Source organism: Neoarius graeffei, chromosome 27 (assembly GCF_027579695.1).
Source record: "Neoarius graeffei isolate fNeoGra1 chromosome 27, fNeoGra1.pri, whole genome shotgun sequence".
NCBI classification, from domain to species: Eukaryota; Metazoa; Chordata; class Actinopteri; order Siluriformes; family Ariidae; genus Neoarius; species Neoarius graeffei.
Window position 1 is genome coordinate 55647403 of NC_083595.1, and position 22187 is coordinate 55669589.

The 22187-nt window shown below is 41.6% G+C and overlaps 2 protein-coding genes across 2 annotated transcripts; both read left to right on the forward strand.

Annotated features, from left to right (window-relative positions):
• Positions 1 to 4912: 4912 nt before the first annotated feature.
• Positions 4913 to 8481, forward strand: LOC132875243 (chemokine-like factor). The gene is made up of 4 exons (XM_060911951.1): positions 4913 to 5040; positions 5806 to 5961; positions 6235 to 6330; positions 7731 to 8481. The coding sequence occupies exons 1-4, from the start codon at positions 4942 to 4944 to the stop codon at positions 7815 to 7817; spliced, it is 438 nt and encodes a 145-aa protein (XP_060767934.1). The 5' UTR covers positions 4913 to 4941; the 3' UTR covers positions 7818 to 8481.
• Positions 8482 to 8586: 105 nt separating this feature from the next.
• cmtm3 (CKLF-like MARVEL transmembrane domain containing 3) lies at positions 8587 to 20508 on the forward strand. The gene is made up of 5 exons (XM_060911126.1): positions 8587 to 8821; positions 14000 to 14155; positions 15310 to 15405; positions 15825 to 15939; positions 20194 to 20508. The coding sequence occupies exons 1-5, from the start codon at positions 8705 to 8707 to the stop codon at positions 20220 to 20222; spliced, it is 513 nt and encodes a 170-aa protein (XP_060767109.1). The 5' UTR covers positions 8587 to 8704; the 3' UTR covers positions 20223 to 20508.
• The last annotated feature ends 1679 nt before the right edge of the window (positions 20509 to 22187 follow it).

A 22187-nucleotide genomic window follows, 5' to 3' on the forward strand; every position in this document is an offset into this window, starting at 1 on the left:
TTAACATGACTGGGTATAAAAAGAGCATCTTGGAGTGGCAGCGGCTCTCAGAAGTAAAGATGGGAAGAGGATCACCAATCCCCCTAATTCTGCACCGACAAATAGTGGAGCAATATCAGAAAGGAGTTCGACAGTGTAAAATTGCAAAGAGTTTGAACATATCGTCATCTACAGTGCATAATACGCATGTGTATGACGATGACGATGGCGGCGCGGCCCGTGTCTGCGGCGGCCTCTTCTAGCAGTAGGGCAGTACCGGCGTCTGCGTCTGTGTCTTTGTGTATGACTAGAATAGTGTATGATTGTAAATTTCTATTAGATATCAGAGTTAAACATTCTTATGCTGCTGATAATCACTGGTTGGGAGTAGTACGTGGAATGGGATTACAACGCATCACTGGCCCAATACCACTGACCACCCCACCGGGAGATAAATTAGAGAGGAGCCGAATTCGGAAGCGGTGCGACAGGACGAGGAAGCAGGGGAAACGAGGGGGAGTACATGCTAGACTCTCGGGCAATCCATACAGGCCAGCAGTTCCAACAATCATGCTAGCTAATGTGTACTCACTCGCTAATAAGATGGATTACATCAGACTCTGGAGAACTTCACAGCGCAGCGTGAAAGACTGTTGCGTTTTGGTATTCACCGAGATGTGGCTCAATGACAGCATTTCCGACGCTGCGGTTCAGCTAGAAGGGCTAACTCTCCACCGAGCAAACAGGACTGCTGCTTCCGGTATACTGAGGGGAGGAGGCCTGGCGCTGTACACAAATAATATGTGGTGCCAGGACGCTAAAGTGGTCTCCACGCACTGCTCACCGAACATCGAGTACATGATTGTGAAGTGCCGTCCTTTTTACTCGCCACGGGAGTGGTCAGCAGTTGTTCTCCTGGCAACTTATGTTGCACCGAGTGCTAATGTAAAGGAAGCTATGAATGAGCTATATCACAACATCAGTAAGCTCCAGACAGTCTATCCTGACTCCCTCATTGCTGTTGCCGGCGATTTCAACCAAGAAGTCTTAAAGGTGTGTTACCAAAGTTCTATCAGCATGTGGATTGTGTAACTAGAGAGAACAACACATTAGACCATGTGTACACAAACATTAAGAACTGCTACAAAGCAGTGGCTCTCCCCCACATCGGCAGCTCGGACCACCTCGTGGTCATGCTTATTCCTGCATACAGGCCAAAGGTTAAACAGGATAAACCTGTGGTAAGAGAAGTCAGAGTGTGGCCTGCAAAGGCAATACCTGCTCTGCAGGACTGCTTTGAGACACACAGTGGGAGATATTCAGGGAGGCAGCAACGAAGGATGACATAGTTGATTTACAAGAATACACAGACTCTGTAATTGGCTATATAAATAAATGTACAGATGTTACAGAAACGAAACTCATCAGGCAGCGTGTTAACCAAAAACCTTGGTTGACTGGTGACATCCGCTCACTATTGTGGGCCCGAAACGCTGCCTAGAAGTCTGGGGATGAAACTGCATATAGACAGGCAAGACAAAATTTGTCCCGGGGCATAAGGGAGGTGAAGAGGCTGTATGGGCAGAGGCTCAGTAGTCACTTTATGGACAATAATGATGTATGACGTTTGTAGCAAGGGTTTAATACAATCACTGACTACTACTCTACACCCCCACAAATTGATCATGATGATCCATCATTACTGGACAGACTTAACAATTTTTATACATGCTTTGAGGTGAATAGTAGTAAGTTACAGAACTACCAGCTACCAACTGTCAATGAGCAAGCACTCCAGATGACAGCTACCCAGGTAGAAAAGGTCTTCGCCCACGTTAACCCACATAAGGCGGTAGGGCCTGATAACATATCTGGGCGGGTGGTGAAGGGATGCGCTGAGCAGCTTAAAGATGTCTTTACAGACATTTTTAACATTTCCCTGAGCCAAGGGGTTGTACCCACCTGCCTCAAGAGTGCCATCATCATCCCTGTGCCTAAAAAGTCAAATCCAGTCTGTCTAAATGACTACCGTCCTGTGGCACTGACACCATTAGTTATGAAATGTTTTGAGCGGCTCGTCCTACAGCACATTAAACACCATCTGCCAGCAGACCTAGATCCCTTGCAGTTTGCGTATAGGGCTAATCGCTCAACAGAAGATGCTATTTCTATGGCTCTACACCTCACCTTGTCACACCTTGAGGATAGAAACTCATATGCCAGGCTACTCTTCATTGACTTCAGCTCTACATTTAATACTATCATCCCCCAACAGTTGGTGGAGAAGCTGAGGTCACTGGGGTTAGTTTCTGGCATATGTAATCGGGTTCTCAACTTCCTTTTGCAGAGACAGCAGAGAGTCAGGGTGGGCAGCTACATCTCAAAAACCATCAATATGAGCACAGGCTCCCCTCAAGGCTGTGTTTTGAGCCCCCTGTTGTTCAGCCTGCTCATCCATCACTGTGCTGCGCGTTCAGATACCAACCACATCATCAAGTTTGCCGATGACATGACCGTGGTAGGCCTGGTCAGAGGCGTTGATGAGTCTGCATATAGGAAGGAGGTGGAGGAATTAACATCATGGTGCAGCTCACATAATCTGCATTTGAATGTCAGTAAAACACGGGAGATGGTGATAGACTTCAGGAGGACGTCACATCACCACACACCTCTGATCATTGATGGTGTTGTTGTGGAAAGAGTTGAGAAGATGAGGTTCCTGGGTGTTCACCTGGCAGATGACCTGACCTTCTCAACCAACACCTCCGCCATCATTAAAAAGGCCCACCAGCGGCTCCATTCTCTCCGGCGTCTGAAAAAGGCAGGCCTTTCTACCACCCATCTTATTACTTTCTACAGAGGTACAGTAGAATCTGTCCTGTCATACGGCCTTATTTCATGGTTTGGCAGCTGTAAGGCTCAGGAAAAAAAACAGTTGAGCAGGATTGTGAAGTAAAATCATCAATGCCCCTCTTCCCTCTTTGCTAGAGACCTACAAGCTGCGGTGTGCCCGGAGGGCCACCAGTGTCATCAGAGACCTCCATCACCCTTCCCATCACCTCTTTACTCTTTTGCCGTCTGGGAAAAGGTATAAGAGCCTCCCCTCTAGAACCAGTAGGATGCTCAACAGTTTTTTCCCCACAAGCATTGACAATAGTGAATGGTTTACGCCCCCTTCCATTGCCACTCTGAAAACATACTGTACATGTTCTATTTATTATTATGGACTGATTACACCTGCACTTTATTCTGGCACGGCACTGGATTTGCCCATTACATTTTGTCATTTTAACCCTATTTGTCCTTGTGTTTTTAATAGTTATTTATTGTGTATAACTTCTTTTAAGCTTAGATTACTTGTGACTTATGTGTGGTATTGACCAACTTAGGGGGACGTTATTTCACTCTTTTGTGTACTCTAGTGCATAAGGAATGACAATAAATGAATCTTGAATAATATCATCAAAAGGTTCAGAGAATCTGGAAGAATCTCTGTGCGTAAGGGTCAAGGCCGGAAAACCATACTGGGTGCCCGTGATCTTCGGGCCCTTAGACGGCACTGCATCACATACAGGCATGCTTCTGTATTGGAAATCACAAAATGGGCTCAGGAATATTTCCAGAGAACATTATCTGTGAACACAATTCACCGTGCCATCCGCCGTTGCCAGCTAAAACTCTATAGTTCAAAGAAGAAGCCGTATCTAAACACGATCCAGAAGCGCAGACGTCTTCTCTGGGCCAAGGCTCATTTAAAATGGACTGTGGCAAAATGGAAAACTGTTCTGTGGTCAGACGAATCAAAATTTGAAGTTCTTTATGGAAATCAGGGACGCCGTGTCATTCGGACTAAAGAGGAGAAGGACGACCCGAGTTGTTATCAGCGCTCAGTTCAGAAGCCTGCATCTCTGATGGTATGGGGTTGCATTAGTGCGTGTGGCATGGGCAGCTTACACATCTGGAAAGACACCATCAGTGCTGAAAGGTATATCCAGGTTCTAGAGCAACATATGCTCCCATCCAGACGACGTCTCTTTCAGGGAAGACCTTGCATTTTCCAACATGACAATGCCAAACCACATACTGCATCAATTACAGCATCATGGCTGCGTAGAAGAAGGGTCCGGGTACTGAACTGACCAGCCTGCAGTCCAGATCTTTCACCCATAGAAAACATTTGGCGCATCATAAAACGGAAGATACGACAAAAAAGACCTAAGACAGTTGAGCAACTAGAATCCTACATTAGACAAGAATGGGTTAACATTCCTCTCCCTAAACTTGAGCAACTTGTCTCCTCAGTCCCCAGACGTTTACAGACTGTTGTAAAGAGAAAAGGGGATGTCTCACAGTGGGAAACATGGCCTTGTCCCAACTTTTTTGAGATGTGTTGTTGTCATGAAATTTAAAATCACCTAATTTTTCTCTTTAAATGATACATTTTCTCAGTTTAAACATTTGATATGTCATCTATGTTCTATTCTGAATAAAATATGGAATTTTGAAACTTCCACATCATTGCATTCCGTTTTTATTCACAATTTGTACTTTGTCCCAACTTTTTTGGAATCAGGGTTGTAGTTGATGAAACTGTATTACAGAAGCGGAATTGTGTTAGAAATGTAAATCAGTTCACACATTCAATCATTTTTACAGGTTTAATTCACGTCACAATGTTTTTAGTTTGTGCAAAATTTTATTTCTTCATAAAGAGCAAACTTCCTCACAAATGGTCACAATGAAATGTGTGTGTGTGTGTGTGTGTGTGTGTGTGTGTGTGGGTGTGGGTGGATATTGCAGAGAAGTTATTTCTTCATACTGTCAAAACTGCAGCAAAATTTCACACTGAAGCTGTTTCCTGTTGAACTTTATTATAGGAAGTGACTGTGTGTGTGTGTGTGTGTGTGTGTGTGTGTGTGTGTGTGTGGGAGAGAGAGAGAGAGAGAGAGAGAGAGAGGAGAAATGGCGGAGAAGCAGAATGAGAGCGTCACAGTCCACTTCATGGAGTTGGATGTGTCCTTCCTCAAGTCCAAACGAGGTTTACTGAAAATTGCAGAACTGGTAAAAACACGACTTTATTTTACAAACTGCACATCATGTCTTTGGTATCAGACGATAAAATGTGTTTGTTTCCATTGTGGGTGCAGGAGGAGATGAATCAGACTTCATGAAGTTCAGTAATGTGTTAAGAAAGAGAGCAAAAACAAATCATCTGTTTCTGAGAGAAATGAGAGTAAATGTACAACTTAAAACTGGTTATTTTCCTCTAACAGCAGGTGTTTTATTCCTCTTACGCCTCAGCAATTTACCAACAGTTACAGATTTTTATTTCTGCCTCATTCATTTTTCTATTAATAATTAGGCTGTGTTCTCACTGATGTTATTGCAGCTATAAACAGCCGTTCCCTCTCCAGCCTCTCACTTTTCTCTCTCATGAAGTTTGTAAGACAAATATTTTACACCGCTTGTTCCATCCTGTTCCTGAGAAACTGGAAAGAAGCGTAAACTCCTTTGTCTTGAAGACGTCAGAAAACTTAGTTCTAGCTTCACCTCTGACTGTTACACAGCGCTCACACTGGAGACTCATTTCAAGTCCCTGTGAATGAATCTGTTACTATGGAAACGATAACATATTAGACAGAACGAGCTCATTAATTATAAATAAAGCTGTTATTTTCAGCTGCACTGCTGTCAGAGCTGCTGTTCTAGAGAATAAATCAGTGTTGAAATGAAAGCGGTGTGTGAGCTGTAGTAATCGATGGAGTGTGTTGAGTGTTCACAGGAAAACAGGGGTGTATGTTTATCTCTCCATCGCTTCCTCCTCAGGTGGTGCTGTTTGTGGCGTTTGTGTGTTTCACAGTGGCGTCGCAGCCGCCCTACATCTCAGCCGCGTGTATGGAGTTCATCATCACGCTCGCTCTGCTGCTCCTCTACCTGCTGAAACTCCACAAATCCCTCAGCATCTTCTTCTGGCCTCTGATCGTGAGCACCACGTCACGGCTGCGTCCCAAACACCAGCAGGGTTCTGATTAGGGTTCATGATAAACACTAGATCACACAGTCTGTGTGTTTTGGTGTTCAGGACAGAACTGTGATGCTGATAATGTTGCTGGGGTTCCAGTAAGAACACTAATATAAATCTGAGGGTTTGGGACGAAGCCTGTGTTTCTTAACTCAACCACAAATATACAGTAGATTACGCATTTCAGTTTTTAATCAGTCAGAATAATAAAGATTTATTTATTTTGTTCACAGGACGTCTTTAACTCCTTCTTCGCTGCGCTCTTCTTCTGCATTATCAGCCTGGTGGCCGTGTCCACTTTCACTACCAAGGGCATTTTAGTGGGAGGAGTGAGTATCTGAGTTTATCACACTGCAGCTCTGATGATACGCTGTGGATCAAAACCTGAAATATTTACATCATTTGTCTTGTACAGATATAATAATAATAATAATAATAATAATAATAATTTGTTCATATTTATGGGTGAAAAAAGTACAAAATTGTGGAAGTGACAGTTTGCTGAGGGGTTGGGTTTTTTTTTGTAAAAATCTGACTCAATTAAAATGGAAAAATCTCCTCAAAATGATACCTGAGTAAAAGTTAAATGGTTTCAAAATCAACATTTATAAAAGTATATCACAATTAAAATTGAATATCTCATCTCATTATCTGTAGCCGCTTTATCCTGTTCTACAGGGTCGCAGGCGAGCTGGAGCCTATCCCAGCTGACTACGGGCGAAAGGCGGGGTTCACCCTGGACAAGTCGCCAGGTCATCACAGGGCTGACACATAGACACAGACAACCATTCACACTCACATTCACACCTATGCTCAATTTAGAGTCACCAGTTAACCTAACCTGCATGTCTTTGGACTGTGGGGGAAACCGGAGCACCCGGAGGAAACCCACGCGGACACGGGGAGAACATGCAAACTCCACACAGAAAGGCCCTCGCCGGCCACGGGGCTCGAACCCGGACCTTCTTGCTGTGAGGTGACAGCGAGAACCACTACACCACCGTGCCACCCTTAAAATTGAATATTTAACTGAAATTCGAAATCAGGATTTTTTAAAATAATATTTTCTCACACTTGAAATTTGGTAATAATTTACACAAATTAATATATATGAAAAGTTATAAAGGTTAAGGGTGGAGTTGTGGGAGTGGCTGTAGGAGGGGTAAGGGTTAGAGTGATGTGATGGTTTGGGGCGGGGTTAGGGATGGGCGTGATTGTGGGTGGAGTTACTTCTGTAGTTAATCCAGTATGAAAGTGATGAAACTCCACATGTTTTGTTTGATGGAATTCTTGTGAATTTTTCAAAACTGATAATCTGCACCTCTGTGAAGTTTATAGTTCAGGATCTGGCTGTAGATTTGATTCGATGTTGTAATTATAATTGTATGATAAATTAAAGATGCACATATTAATTTGCAGATAAGATTTATCATCAGTAACATCTGGAACATCTGTATAAATCAATGTGTCAGTGTATTCGGGAAATGGAAAAGAATGAAAGAAGTAAAATTAATTTTCATTCCATTCAGGGAAAATACAAACTCTTTAAAATGCTATTTTAAATAATAAACTCCAATTCCTGAAGTACTTTTCACTCCTTTAGTTTATTTACTCACTAAAACGTTTCCTTTTGAACTTTATTCAGTTATAATGGAATTATTTCATTAATAAGATCAGATACTGAAAGTGTGTGAAACTGGCTGAATGAATTGTGTGTGTGTGTTTGTAGGTCGTGGGGTTTGTAGCTGTAGTGTTGTGGTGTGCTGATGGTTATTACATCTTCAGTAAAATCACCTTCAACCAGACGATGAACTGAAAACCACATGAACAGCGTTACAGAGAAATGCTGTCCTTCTGTTTCACACACACACACACACACACACACACACACACACACACACACACACACACACACACACACACAGTGAGTGTATCAACTACCCACCCTCGATTAATGTAGAGCAGCCTTTCTCAACCGGGGTGCCGTCAAAAAATTATATATTCTAACATTGAAATAAATAAAATGAATTAAAATTCCAGAAAACGATAGTTACACTAATGCAGATCATCGCCGCCTCATGCGTCACCAAAATTTGTGTCCCGCCCCCTTTCCCATGTCATAAGGTCAGTGGCGGGGTCAGCGCGCGCTCAGCGTGTGTTTATTCGGGGCTGCTGGAGATTCGCACCCGGGACTCCTGCAGGTGCGGGGACTGAGAAAAGGTTGAGAAACGCTGAAATATACTGTTTGTGTGTTATGGAGTGTTTTAAAAAAATGTTAGTCCTATTTGTCTTGTGGGAAATGTCCTGCCCTCTGTAATATAATATAATATAATATAATATAATATAATATAATATAATATAATATAATATAATATAATATAATATAATATAAATGTTTGAGCATTAACAGTGTTGTTGTGGTTCACTGAGCTGACTGCTGAATAAACTCTCAATAAAAGATTTCTGATGAATTTAAAGATTCCTTTTGTTGAGTTGATGAATCTGAGTCGATTCAATTTGACGAATCGATTCAGTACCGAACGGAGCTCGTGCAGCTGCGCCGCTTTTCCAGATGCGCCGTTCTCTCTCTCTCTCTCTCTCTCTCTCTCTCTCTGCTCATTTCCGTTTCCGTGCAGCGTCCCTCTGCACTGCTGGAGAAAGTTCGCAGCGGTTGTTGAGGTATTTGAGGTTGAGGTGGTGAGAATGGGGGACATGGAGTCTCCGGCCGGGACCGAGTCCCGCGCAGCTGCAGTGTTTTCTCTCCTCATGACTAAAGAACTGATCGGATGCAGAAAAGGACAACTTTTACTGGCAGAAGTGGTGAGAGTTATTTATTTATTTAAATGCATTTGTTTTTATTCACTTTGTTCTTTCATGCATTTGAGCATAAATCTCAGAAACCCGAAACTCCAGATGAAAGTTTGTGCATGATTTTAGTGTGTGTGTGTGTGTGTGTTTAGTTGAATTCCTGTGACTTCAGGAGAGAACTTGCTGAGCGTCACCTTCATGTGTGATCAGCATTTTTGTGTAAGAGTGTGATCTCACTGGAAAAGTTTCTGTGACTGCACACTGAACAAACAAACAAATAAATAAATAAATAAATAAAGTGGCACATCTGTTTGTAATGTGGCTCAAACACAGACACACTTTCCTCATCCAGCTCATGAAGGAATGTTCCACTGTATGCATTTCAAAAAATTCCATATTCTTCCTCCATGTAGAAAAAACACACGCTGAAGCGACATCCAGGGAAATAATCCTGATCCTCAGAGCTCACCGACTCGAACATTTCACTTCACAGAAATCTGAGCAGCTCTGTGTTTATCTGCACTCTGTGGAACAGGAAATGTTCCCCTTCGCTCCATTATTCTTCTGACTCATCACACTGAACCCTGTTAGGAAGAGACTCATCACAACAACTTCATCATCTTCTAGACAGAACTTTAAAAATAAACAACAAGAACTCGACACAAACTGCACTTTAGGGACAGAGTGTGTTTTTTACTGAGTTCTGGATTGTGATTGGTCGGAAGGCGTTGATTAATTTTCTAAATTAACTTTGAGAGAGATAAAGAGAGGCTGGTGAGGGATCGAGTGTTTATCGCTGCTATAATGTCATTGGCAACTCATTTCACTGATATAAAATGTAAATAAACAAATATAATAAATAAAAATGGTAAGCAGTGGCAAGTTGCTGTGGTACGAGAGGAATAAAACACTCAGGGACGTGCTGTTAGAGGAAAATAATCAACTTTCTGGTGGACTGTAAAGGAAACATGTTTATTTGTTAATTACAGAAACCCAAAACAGTCACATTTTATTTCCTTAGAGTTCTGGATTAGTGTAGTTTTGCCTCATAGTGGAAAAGCTGTAATATTTATATGAAGTGTTATTAAGGTTAAAGTCGGGGCGGGACCGGGGATGGGATTGGGGGCGGAGTTGGTGTTTGTAGGGTCACGTAGAGTTTTATTGTTATTCCTCTATCGAGCTTATACACACTGGAATGAGATGTTGTTTCTTCACATAACAGTACAGAAGACGAGATAAAGTGCAAACACACAACAGTGTGAGACGAGCAAAGGACAACAAACACACGGGCCGTGGGCTCGACGCGATTGATTCGTGTGTGTTGTGTGTTACAGCTTGTAAAGTGAGTTCATGTCTCCTGTTAATTCATTCGTATGAAATGGAACGTCTCTCATTCATTTAAATTTGTAGAAATGTCTGATCTTCAGATGTTTCAGTCAGTAATCAGGATGGAAAGGCTGTGATTGATGATGGGGGGGGGGGGTGCCGCTGCTGCTCCTGTGCGCCCCCTACTGTCTGGATTAAAAACATTTCAAGCAAAAATCTGTATGTATTTTAAAGGGCTGATGACACAAACATGACTCTATGCAATTTCTTAAATAAACTATACAACATGGCAAACATGTTAGATTTCTGTTATAATTACGTGAAAAGAAGCTGTTGTTACGCAAATATCAGACTTTTAATTGCACAGCACAAGAAAACTGGGCCCGTGGCTCGCGGCCATGTTGTGATGTCAGTGGGAGAACACGCTGCGGTTCACTGGCTGTTCTACTCATAGACATCCTATGGTTCTACTCTGGTTCTACTCAGTGGAAATGGCGCATGAAAACACCGGTGAACTCTCTAGTGCTAGCTCTTCCTCTTCTGTGAGTCTAGAATTGTGTTGATCTTTTCCGAATAGAATCTATGATAGCCTACCCTCTTTACCCTTTGCCTCTCGTTGCTAGGCGGCAGTTACATGAAAGCCACAAGCTTTCACAAGCAAATACATGACTGATATCACGCTGACTTTATGATTACATTTATGATTATCATGTAGAATCTACAGCTCTACGTACCTTTATCTTATGTCGTTTCACAACACATGTTCTGACAGGAGGACTGTCTTTGGACCCGGCATAGCTACTAGTAGACCCCCTCCAGAATACTGGCAGTGTTGCCAGATTGGGAGGAATCCCGCCCAGTTGGGCAGTTTCAAGTGCATTTTGGTGGGTTTTGAACATATTTTGGGCTGGAAAACTTCAGCAGTATCTGGCAACAGATACTGCTGACATTTTCCAGCCCAAAATATGTTCAAAACCCACCAAAATGCACTTGAAACCGCTCAACTGGGCGGGAAACCTCCCAATCTGGTAACACTGTGTAGGCACTGCTGATGGTAGTAACACACGTTTGTGATGAACTGAACACCCAAGAGATTCTTTTAAGCTGGGAAGGGTGTCAAAACAATCCAAATCGAAGTGTTCAGAGCACAGGACGGATGTTGGTGAGGGCTCCCACTTGTCACGATTGCGCCTGACTTGCTTCACCCACTTCGCATGCAGCTCGGGATCTCTGGGAAACTTGAATAAACTTACCCCATCCTTGTGGGTTTTGGAGCAAAAGCCGGCAACACAATGCGAAGGCTTAATAACTATATATATATATAATAATGTATAATAATAATACTAATAATGATAAACTGAACACCTGTCGCATCAACAACAAACTGGTAAGTTAGGAGGAAGGTTCTTTCGCTGACGTCATATAGCTCCTCCTCCTCTTTCGTCTCCTGGGTGCTGCAGCCCCATCAAATTTGCCCAAATAGCCGCGTTTTTTATCATAACTTGTGTAGGTGCAATCAGTTAATTATTGAAATTAAGTGATCAATCTCATTTAATCAGTCTCATTAAATTTGAAGGTTAATAATTAAAATGAATCAATCCCATTGAATCATTTACTTTGACTCATTTGAATTGAATCATACCATAGAATCAGTCTCATTTGAAGTGAATCATTCAGTGAATCGTTCAGTGAATCATACCATTAATCCTGGATAAATTACCAAACAGCTAGATTATGGTATATTTCCAAATTATTATTGATCACTTACTATATTACATAAATCTGCACCTTTTTGAATTCTTTGTGATTGGGGACTTCAGATATTGCTCACACCAAGATGAATACACACAGCTTTGATAATAAATGAATTTATTATACAAAGATAAAAATAATAATCAATATATACAAGCAGTGAGGTGTGTATATATATATATATATATATATATATATATATATATATATATATATATATATATATATATGTGTGTGTGTGTGTGTGTGTTAGGCCCATAGGCCTGAGCCAAGGTGTGTGTGTATGAGGGAGCTATAAAATTTGGAATGTTCTTATCTGATGTTTTGGTATGTTGAGTGTGGAGGAGGGGCTTGACCATGTGTTTAGACAAAAGGCTAGTTCTGTATAGCTAACCAAAATGTGTTTGAGCATGAGGTAGGCCCAGATTAGCTTCGTGTTGCTAAGCTAAGACAAAAGGGAAGCTATCTAAAGTGTATCAGGCCTGGTCAGGCCTGTTGAGCACGTGTTTCTAAGTAACAAAAGGATTCCACACTCATAACATTACCAAACTCACTGAAATCTTAATAAGGTCAAAATGTGTGTTTAGGAGATTGAGGATATTAGTAAAAAGAATAAGAGAAAGAGAGAGGCATGCACAGCCTATTAAAACAAATGAGATTAAACAAACAGAACAATTCAATTCGACACGCTGCGTGTCTAATAGTGTAATGAATAAACCTGGGTTCAAATTCACACTTTCAATAAAGCAACTTCCTAAAACTAGCTTAATTATTATGCCCAAATATATTTTACTCAATATCTTCCCTCTAGCAAAGTTCTGAGAAGATGTTCGCCATTGCAGAGCTTCGCTGTTCATGAAGCACGTGAACCGCTCGTGTAGAAAGCGCGGAGAGCTTTCTGGTCCAGCGGATCACTTGGGTCGTTTCCGTGAAGGCAGAGGATTCTTGGTCCGAACTTCAGCGTTCGTGAGGAAAAGTCTCTGATCAGAATAATATGTACAGCGCTTTAATCAGGAGGAATCTGGTCGCTCCTAATTATAAATTAAAACTGCGTTTGAGCGGCAGTAGTGACGCCACTTCTAATACGAATAAACCGGTTGTAACTCAGGCTGAGTTTAAATCTCGCGCGACTCTAGAGTTTACCTTGGCCAAGGGTAAGAAATCGCGCTGAATGATGGATCTTGCAAGAAAGAGGTGTTTTCGGGTTTGAGAGCATCTCTTTATGCATCTAGATTCCTTGGAATCCGGACGCGAGAGACAAAGAGCGGAGCTTCCGCCTGGACTTATGCGCGCATGGCGGACTGACGTAGATGATCCCGCCCACGCGTGATGTAGGTCACGCGGAAGAGGACTGGGAGTTGTAGTTCTTAGACACAGAATGGCGGCATGATACCTACACTTGTAAAATAGGCGCCTTTGTGAATTAATATATGGATCATCGGGAATTACTTTTTATGTTATAAAACATCACCAAAGATGTCAAAAACGTGTCATCAGCACTTTAATGTAATGTTTTATCTTTACACACTTTCACTACCGCTGAGTCCGTGTCTGAGATCCAGAGAGCGGCGAATGACCTGGACATGAATCTTCAGGTTAGATGCAGGTCCTAAAAGCGTATTCTTTATGAAGACGAATCCAGGAATCGCCGTGAGAAGTGAAAACGGACGAGGAGAAGAGGCCGGCAGAAATAAACCACAATAATCTGTAATCATAAACACCTCCGAGGACCAGAACATAGACCAGAAACTAGAAACACAAAGACCAGAAATGCACAAAGACCATCAACAAGACTTCACAATGAGGGCAAGACAGGACGCAAACTCATCACAGACTAAACACAGAACAGGTGAACACAGTCAGGTAACAAACCAGCAACAGGACAGGGGCGGGGACAGTAGATCCAAAATAAAAGCATGTGGATGACAAAGAAGAAGTGCAAGCATTGAGAGAGAGAGAGAGAGAGAGAGAGAGAGAGAGAGAGAGAGTGTGTTTAGGATGTAGCATGATGATGTTCTTCTCCACAGAATCAGGAATCTGATGTAAATCCAGTGAAGTTCAGCTCAGAGTTAAAAATATTTCACATGCTTTTGTGTTTTTTTTTCCCTCCAGATTTCATCCTTCATCAGTTTTGTGTGTTTTTGTGCTTCGACAGCAGCAGCGTTCGTCACGGCGCCGCTCCTCGCCTTCATCTCCGCTCTGCTCATCCTCTTCGCTCACGCCGTCAAATTTCATCAAAGATTTACAGGCTTCCACTGGCCCCTGATGGTGACACACACACACACTAAAATCAACACACCATCTATTTTATTCTAATATTACATAATACTGATAAACACCAGTTATAGAGATAATCATTAACATTATATATATATATATACCAAGTAAACCTTGCATGATTAAATGCCACTTAATTATTTAATAAACATTAAAAGCAAATGTTGTTCTTTTTATAATAATAATAATAATAATAATAATATCATTATTCATTCAATTATTTTACCTTCATCACATTCCACAACATTAAAACTCATTTTATTCCTTTTGTAAAGTATTTTTTTTTGTTATAAACAATAAAACAAATAAAATCTATGAATTATTATATATTTCCAGGTATTAAATATTATTCCACTTGGAGCTGCTGTGATTTTGATCCGCTGTTATCAGTGTTTATAAATCAGGAATCATTAATCATTTAATTGATAATTAACAGTAAGATGTTCGGGAAGCGTTTTGCTGCACACCAGAAAAAAAGAAAAATGGATCAGGATCACGTTCTAATGTGAGAAGTTATTGTGATATTTTCACATGATTGACAAACAAACTTCTCACTTTATAACAACAGAAACAGAATATTAGAACTCGAACAGTTTAATGTCATCAGTTTGTGTGTCGCAACAACATGAAAATATGTTTATAACAATAAACGCTTCACATTATGACGTGATACTGATCCGTTTTTCTTTTTCTGGTGTGGCAGCAATATGGTTCTGTAATTTAAAAAATTGTATTTATCTCAAAAATTTTAGAAAAATTATAAAAAATTGTTAATTTTGTTTTAAAATTAAAACATTTAACTTTAATTTAATACAACATTAAAACCTTAATATAATACAGGTAAAATATTTTAAAAGGACATTTACAAATTTTTATATTATGATTAATAATTATGATGGACTGTTATTATCAGAAATTGTTTTTATAATTAAAATGATACTGAATTATAAAAGTCCCCACTGTTGTGTCCCTGTGCTCCTGACAGGGACGAAGTGATTGGGAGATAAAAAATTAAATCGTTTAAGTACAGCAGACACTGTGATATCAATAATTATACAACATAATATAAAAATTATTACAATTATTTTTAAAATCATAATAAATAATTAAAGTAATTGCAAATTTTTTTTTTGTCTCTCTTCCAGGATTTTTTGCGCTGCATCACCGCCTCCATCGTTTTCTTCATCATCTCCATCATGGCCGTGTCGAAATATCCAGACGGATCATCTAAAGCTGCAGGAGTGAGAATCACACACACACACACACACACACACACACACACACACACACACACACACACACACACACACACACACGCAGCACATCTTTACATTAGTGTTTCCTGTGACTGAAGTTTCTGGGCTGTGTTCCAGATTCCAGTGTTCCCTCCATTAAAGAATCATGAAAAGAGTTGATCATAAAAATCTAAACGACTCAGTGAGAGTGATCATGACTCAGTAGTGCACACTCCAGGAGAGGTCGTGATCATGACTCAGTAGTGCACACTCCAGGAGAGGTCGTGATCATGACTCAGTAGTGCACACTCCAGGAGAGGTCGTGATCATGACTCAGTAGTGCACACTCCAGGAGAGGTCGTGATCATTTCTGTGTATTCAGGGGAAAGTGTCGATGTCTGTAACGTGAGCTGTGCTTGGTGCAGGTGTTCGGGTTTATCGCCACCATCGTGTTTGCGTTGGATTTTTACTTCATCTTTAATGAGCTCGCTGACTTCCTGAAGGGTGGTGGCTCTCACGAGGAACCTCAGAACAAACACGGTGATTAAAGTTCTCTTTTACTCCTCCATCTCTAGCTTGTCTGTTATAGTGGTGCTTGAAAGTTTGTGAACCCTTTAGAATTTTCTAGATTTCTGCATAAATATGATCGAAAACATCACGAGAATCTGCTTTCACATACAAAATCCATTAAAGTTTGAGATAAAAACAGAACAGTCTCGGATATCATGTTTTCCCACCTGACTGTATTTAACAGAATCCTACAGAGCATGAAGCACGTGAGACCGGATATGACGTACAGTATAATTCACGAAGTGGTGAATCCGACATTCGCGAGTTGACTTGCTGACTTTGGGACTGCGGTTGTTGTGAACGGTTTTGCGCTCGGGTTTCCGTCGGTGGGGGTTTATAGCATCAACGAAACTGACTTCATGTTAAAACTGTTAATGTTATAGTCATGCTGTCTGTTGTTGCCCAAATGAGGATGGGTTCCCTTTTGAGTCTGGTTCCTCTCGAGGTTTCTTCCTCATGTTGTCTGAGGGAGTTTTTCCTTGCCACCGTCGCCACAGGCTTCATCATTGGGGATAGATTAGGGATAAAATTAGCTCATGTTTTAAGTCGTTCAAATTCTGTAAAGCTGCTTTGCGACACTGTTTATTGTTAAAAGCGCTGTACAAATAAACTTGACTTGACTTTTCACCACAGCACAAGTCGAGCTGCATTACATCTCCGAGTCTCTTCCTGTTTCACAAAGTTCAACACTTGTTTGTTTTTTTCAGGAAAAGGCTATTTATATCATTTCTGCTGATCCAGCGGGACGCCGTATCCTCTGACTCAGACAAACACAACCCCTCAAACTACACACCCAGAATGCAATGCACCATGACGCACACCTGCTTTCACTTTTTACTCACCTGATTTAAACTCTGGCGTCTGTTAGTTTGTCTTGAGTTTATTTTTATTTCCCGTGCCGATGCTCGTTATGTTACACACTTCTGCTGTTGTGATTTCATGCCCGGCGTTTTTCGTTGCTTTGACTCTCCTGTGATTTCTGTTCTTACATCCGTCTCTGAGCCTCAACCCCGATAAATACATCAAGTGGAAATGTCAGAATCCCGAGAGAGAGAGAGAACAATTTTTTAGATATTTTTTTGGGCTTTTTTCACCTTTATTGGATAGGACAGTATAGAGACAGGACAGGAAATGAGCGGGAGAGAGAGACGGGGAGGGATCAGGAAATGACCTCGGGTCGGAATCGAACCCGGGTCCCCGGATTTATGGTATGGCGCCTGAGCCACGACGCCCCCGAGAGAGAACATTTACATAACCTTCATTACAGTACTGTTGTATTTTATTATGAGTTACTCTTGTTGATATTACACTGTGTGTAGTTTATAAATGAAACTTTATCACACGTCTGTACACGAAAAACAAACTTTATATACAGTTCACACCTCTCAACAGTTTGGCTCTCTGTGTTCGACCTCAGAACGTTCCCTGAGGACACGCCGCTCCCACTGTATCTGCTGATGTTGTTTTGAGTATGAGGAGTGACATGGCGATATCACTTCATCATCATTTACGTCACCGTCCGCAACATCACCACCGTCACAACGCGTCAATCCGATGGTTCCGATTCCCGCGGGAGCTGTAACAAAGATATCCATAAATGTTACGAGGTTGATGGGAGGAGATTAAGGTCTTGACTTTGCTGTTTTGCTCCCATTCCCACATGACACCATTACAGCACAATAACGGAAAACGTATGGTTTTCACTGTGAGTGGGGGCAGGGTAAGATTTTCACACAAGTCCTAAAAGGAGATAAACAGCAACCAATTAAACAAAAGAGAAAAAATTACTCTGAGTTATTTATTTATTGAGGAAAATGATCTAATATTACAGATCTGTGAGTGACAAAAGTATGTGAGCCTTGATACCACCACCACCATGTTTCACAGAGGGGAGAAGGTTCTGATGCTGGAATGCTGTGTTTTCTTTCTCCAAACATAACACTTTTCATTTAAAACAAAAAGTTCTATTTTGGTCTCATCAGTCCATAGAATTTTCCGGTAGCCTTCTGGTTTGTCCATGTGATCTTTAGCAAACTGTAGTCAGGCAGTAATGCTCTTTTTGGAGAGCAGAATCTTTCTCCTTGCAACCCTGCTATGCACACCATCGTTGGTGTTCAGTGTTCTCCTCATGGTGGACTCATGAACATGAATATTGGCCAATGCGAGAGAGGGCTTTAGTTGTTTAGAAGTTCCTCTGGGTTCCTCTGTGACCTCATGGCCTATCGCATGCCTTGTTCTTGGAGTGATGTTTGTTGTTCCAGTCCTGAGGAGGGTAACAGCAATCCTGAGCTTCCTCCATCTATCTGACTGTGGATTGGTGGAGTCCAAACTCTTTAGAGATGGTTCTGTAACAGTGACGTGCGGTCAGGGGCGGCAGGTGAGGCAGGGCCTCACCGGTCATCATCCAGCCATCATGAGATGTAATGAATGTAAATAATGATAACAATAAAGATTTGTCCAATCATCTGTGCTATATATGCCATTTCTGTATGATTCAAATAATTTCAATCATTTTTGCGATCAAAATATTTGCCTATTTCCTATTCAGTTGCAGCGAATATGCAGCGACGTGAGGCAGCACCAAGCCGTGCCTCACGTCAGATTGCACAATCCCTTGTTAACTGGGTTGAGCGCGTGCCTTTTGCTTACTCTGTGTATGCTACCAATGTAATGCTGTATTAAAATGTTTTTTATACATTGTAGACGTGTATAATATGTCCTCACTTTCCTTATAACATGTAAGTTTTCTACGTATGTGTATCACTTGTTTAGTGTTAACAATTTGACATAAAGCCGCACTGAAAAGACATGAGGTGAGGCAGGCAGTAGCTCTGCCGCAGTGCAGAGGGCGTACGTGAGCTAGACTTCACGTAAAGTTTAATTTGGACTGTTGTTGGCTTGTTTCGATTGACTGCAACAATGGAGGATGTAATAGCTCAACTGAAAGGTTTCTCAAAGTGGACTTCAAGGAAAACGGGACGTGATAAAGAATGGACAGCTGGAGCTAAAGGAATTACTTCAAAGGACTGGGCAGAAGATAACCCGATCGTTTCAAAGATTGGCTGTGTGGCTGTGCTACAAGAAACCGCCTTTTCTGTTATCCCTGTCTCTTGTTCTCAACCAGTGACAATGTCTGGACTAACATGGGATTTTGTGACTTAAAAAAACCTACCAAGAAGCCTCCTGAAACATGAATGCTCAGCTACTCACATTCAAAGCCAAACTGCTTTAAAAACTTTTGGGACTTCTCGAATAGATGTGGCTTTGAATGAACGGCACCGGCTAAACATTAGCACGCACAACGCTAAGGTGAAGGAAAACCGAGAGATTTTAAAATATCTCATTCATGCAACCTGCTTCTTAGCCAAACAGGAATTGGCATTTCGCGGTGATGATGAGAGTACAAGCTCTTCGAATCGTGGGAATTGTGTCTGTCTGTGGCATCCGCCGTGGTGCTGTGTGGTTTGTTCTGTGTATGGTACCCGCTGTGTGGCCTGTATGGTCCGCCGTGGTGTTTTTTGGAGGTAGGCTACTGAACCGCCATTCATTTTTCATTCTTCCTTCACCAAATACGTACCTTCAAATGTACCTTATGTAAAGAATGCTGCTATGAGATATGAAACTAATCGGTATTTGGCAAATATTTTGGTCCATATTTGAAAATCTGATTTTGAAAAAGTCAGTGCCTCACTAGCCACAAACCTCACCGCACGTCACTGTTCTGTAACCTTTTCCAGCCTGATGGCCTTCAACTACTCTTTTTCTGAGGTCCTCAGGAATCTCCTTTGTTCGTGCCATTATACACTTCCACAAACATCTGGTGTGAAGATCAGACTTTGATAGATCCCTGTTCTTTAAATAAAACGGGCTGCCCACTCACACCTGATTGTCCACCACTGACTGAAAACATCTGACTGAACTTCACCTCAAATTAGCTGCTAAACCTAGGGGTTCACATACTTTTGCTACTCAATGATCCGTAATAGTGGATTATTTTCATCAATAAATAAATGACCGAATGTAATATTTCTCTCATTTGTTTAATTGGGTTCTTTATCTACTTTTAAAACTTGTGTGAAACCCTGATGATGTTTTAGATCATATTTTTGCAGAAATCGAGAAAATTCTAAAGGGTTCACAAACTTTCAGCACCGCTGTACATTACAGACATGTTGTTTGCTCTCATGTTTTATCTCTTGGTTTCCTCTTGGCTCTGTCTCTCAGACGCTGACTCCGACTCGGACTCGGACTGAAGCGGGGACTGGGCTGTGAGGGACCCGGGAGAGGAGCCGCTCCTGTGCCTGAGGGGAATAAAGCAAACTGTGCAGGTTTACATTCAGGCTCAGGATTGCTAATGGGACACACACACACACACACACTGAGTACATGTACACTTTTCTTCACTACTTCCTCTTGAGCACAATTTACCCAGAATGCATTGCTGCACTCCTGTAACTCGACCTGATCATGTCTCTGTAGTAAAAATACTGAAATGTATGAATATGTATGAATATGCAAATTAGGAAACTCTCTGACACATGAACTAGTTTGCATAATAATAATTTTACATTATAACAAGTATACTGAACTATAATTATCCTCCAATAATTTGCATATTGGACTGTTATAGGTTTACACCGATTTTGTGACATCACCATAGCCCCGCCCTTTTTGTCCTAAAGAGAGAAACTGAAGTGAATTAATCATTTGTGTAAATCCCTCGAGTGCGTTCCTCCTGAACACCGTGTTCTAATACACACCGCACACACTCCCTCTGTGCTACAAGTGCACACTTCAGTCACACACTCGAGGGGAAGTCAATAATAATAATTCATTCATTCATTATCTCTAGCCGCTTTATCCTTCTACAGGGTCGCAGGCGAGCTGGAGCCTATCCCAGCTGACTACGGGCGAAAGGCGGGGTTCACCCTGGACAAGTCGCCAGGTCATCACAGGGCTGACACATAGACACAGACAACCATTCACACTCACATTCACACCTACGCTCAATTTAGAGTCACCAGTTAACCTAACCTGCATGTCTTTGGACTGTGGGGGAAACCGGAGCACCCGGAGGAAACCCACGCGGACACAGGGAGAACATGCAAACTCCACACAGAAAGGCCCTCGCTGGCCCCGGGGCTCGAACCCGGACCTTCTTGCTGTGAGGCGACAGCGCTAACCACTACACCACCGTGCCGCCATAATAATAATAATAATAATAATGAGGTGTTTGTCCTGCAGTGACCAAAGCATTGAAGCCTTTACTTCAGGGTGACCTTTTGGGTGACTGTGACCTGATGACCTTTAACCTTCTGTGTGCAGTGCCTTTTATAAAGCCATATGCTGGAGGCTTCTCTGGATGTTAATTATTCTCGTTCTTGAAAGAGGCTCGATTTTCTTTTGACAGTGAGGAAACTGTTCCCTTTAGAAACTCTTTCTGCACAGAACCCTGCATGAGGAACACACTGAGGAACCAAAAATATTTTAAAGCACCAAAAGGTTGTTTTTATGTTATAATCAGAAGCCTTTCAAACAATGTTTAGTCTGTGTGTGTGTGTGTGTGTGTAGGATTTCTGTAACTAACCACTGCTTTATTTTCTTTTTTTTGCACCAAAAATCTGAACTGTAACTGAGTTGATTCACTCACTGTGAATGTTTGTAGTGACAGATGGGTGTCTGGTCACATCCCTCTGTCCTCTGAGCGCTCACGTGTGTTTGTGTGTCACTCCCACTGGCTGTGTTTATGAGTGAACAGTAACATGGCACCGTGTCCTCTCATTGTGTGTTTTTCTGAAGCCTTGATCTAAATGTGAGTCTCCATCTTTCAGATACGGCACAACGGAACGTAAATGGTGTACGAACGAACGCAAAGTGATCAGTACAGCATCATTAATTCAATTTTAGTATAAATACAGAGGTGATGATAGGAAATCGTGTGTGCTGATTATTGAGAAATAGTCCAAATTTCTCAACCAATCGCCTCGAGCGACTCGGCAAAATGGCGTCCAATCACTTCGTCACTGTGAGTGAGGAAGAATTACAGATGATGAAATAAAATGCTGATCCTAAAGGCACTAAAGATGCTCCAAAGTTTGGTCTAAAACTATTCAAAGGGAAGGTGGGGTTGGGATTTATTTTATCGATTTCAGAACAAACTATTTTATGTGACTCGGCGTAGATCAGTGACACGAGTCTGCGCCGCAAAGTTACTACAC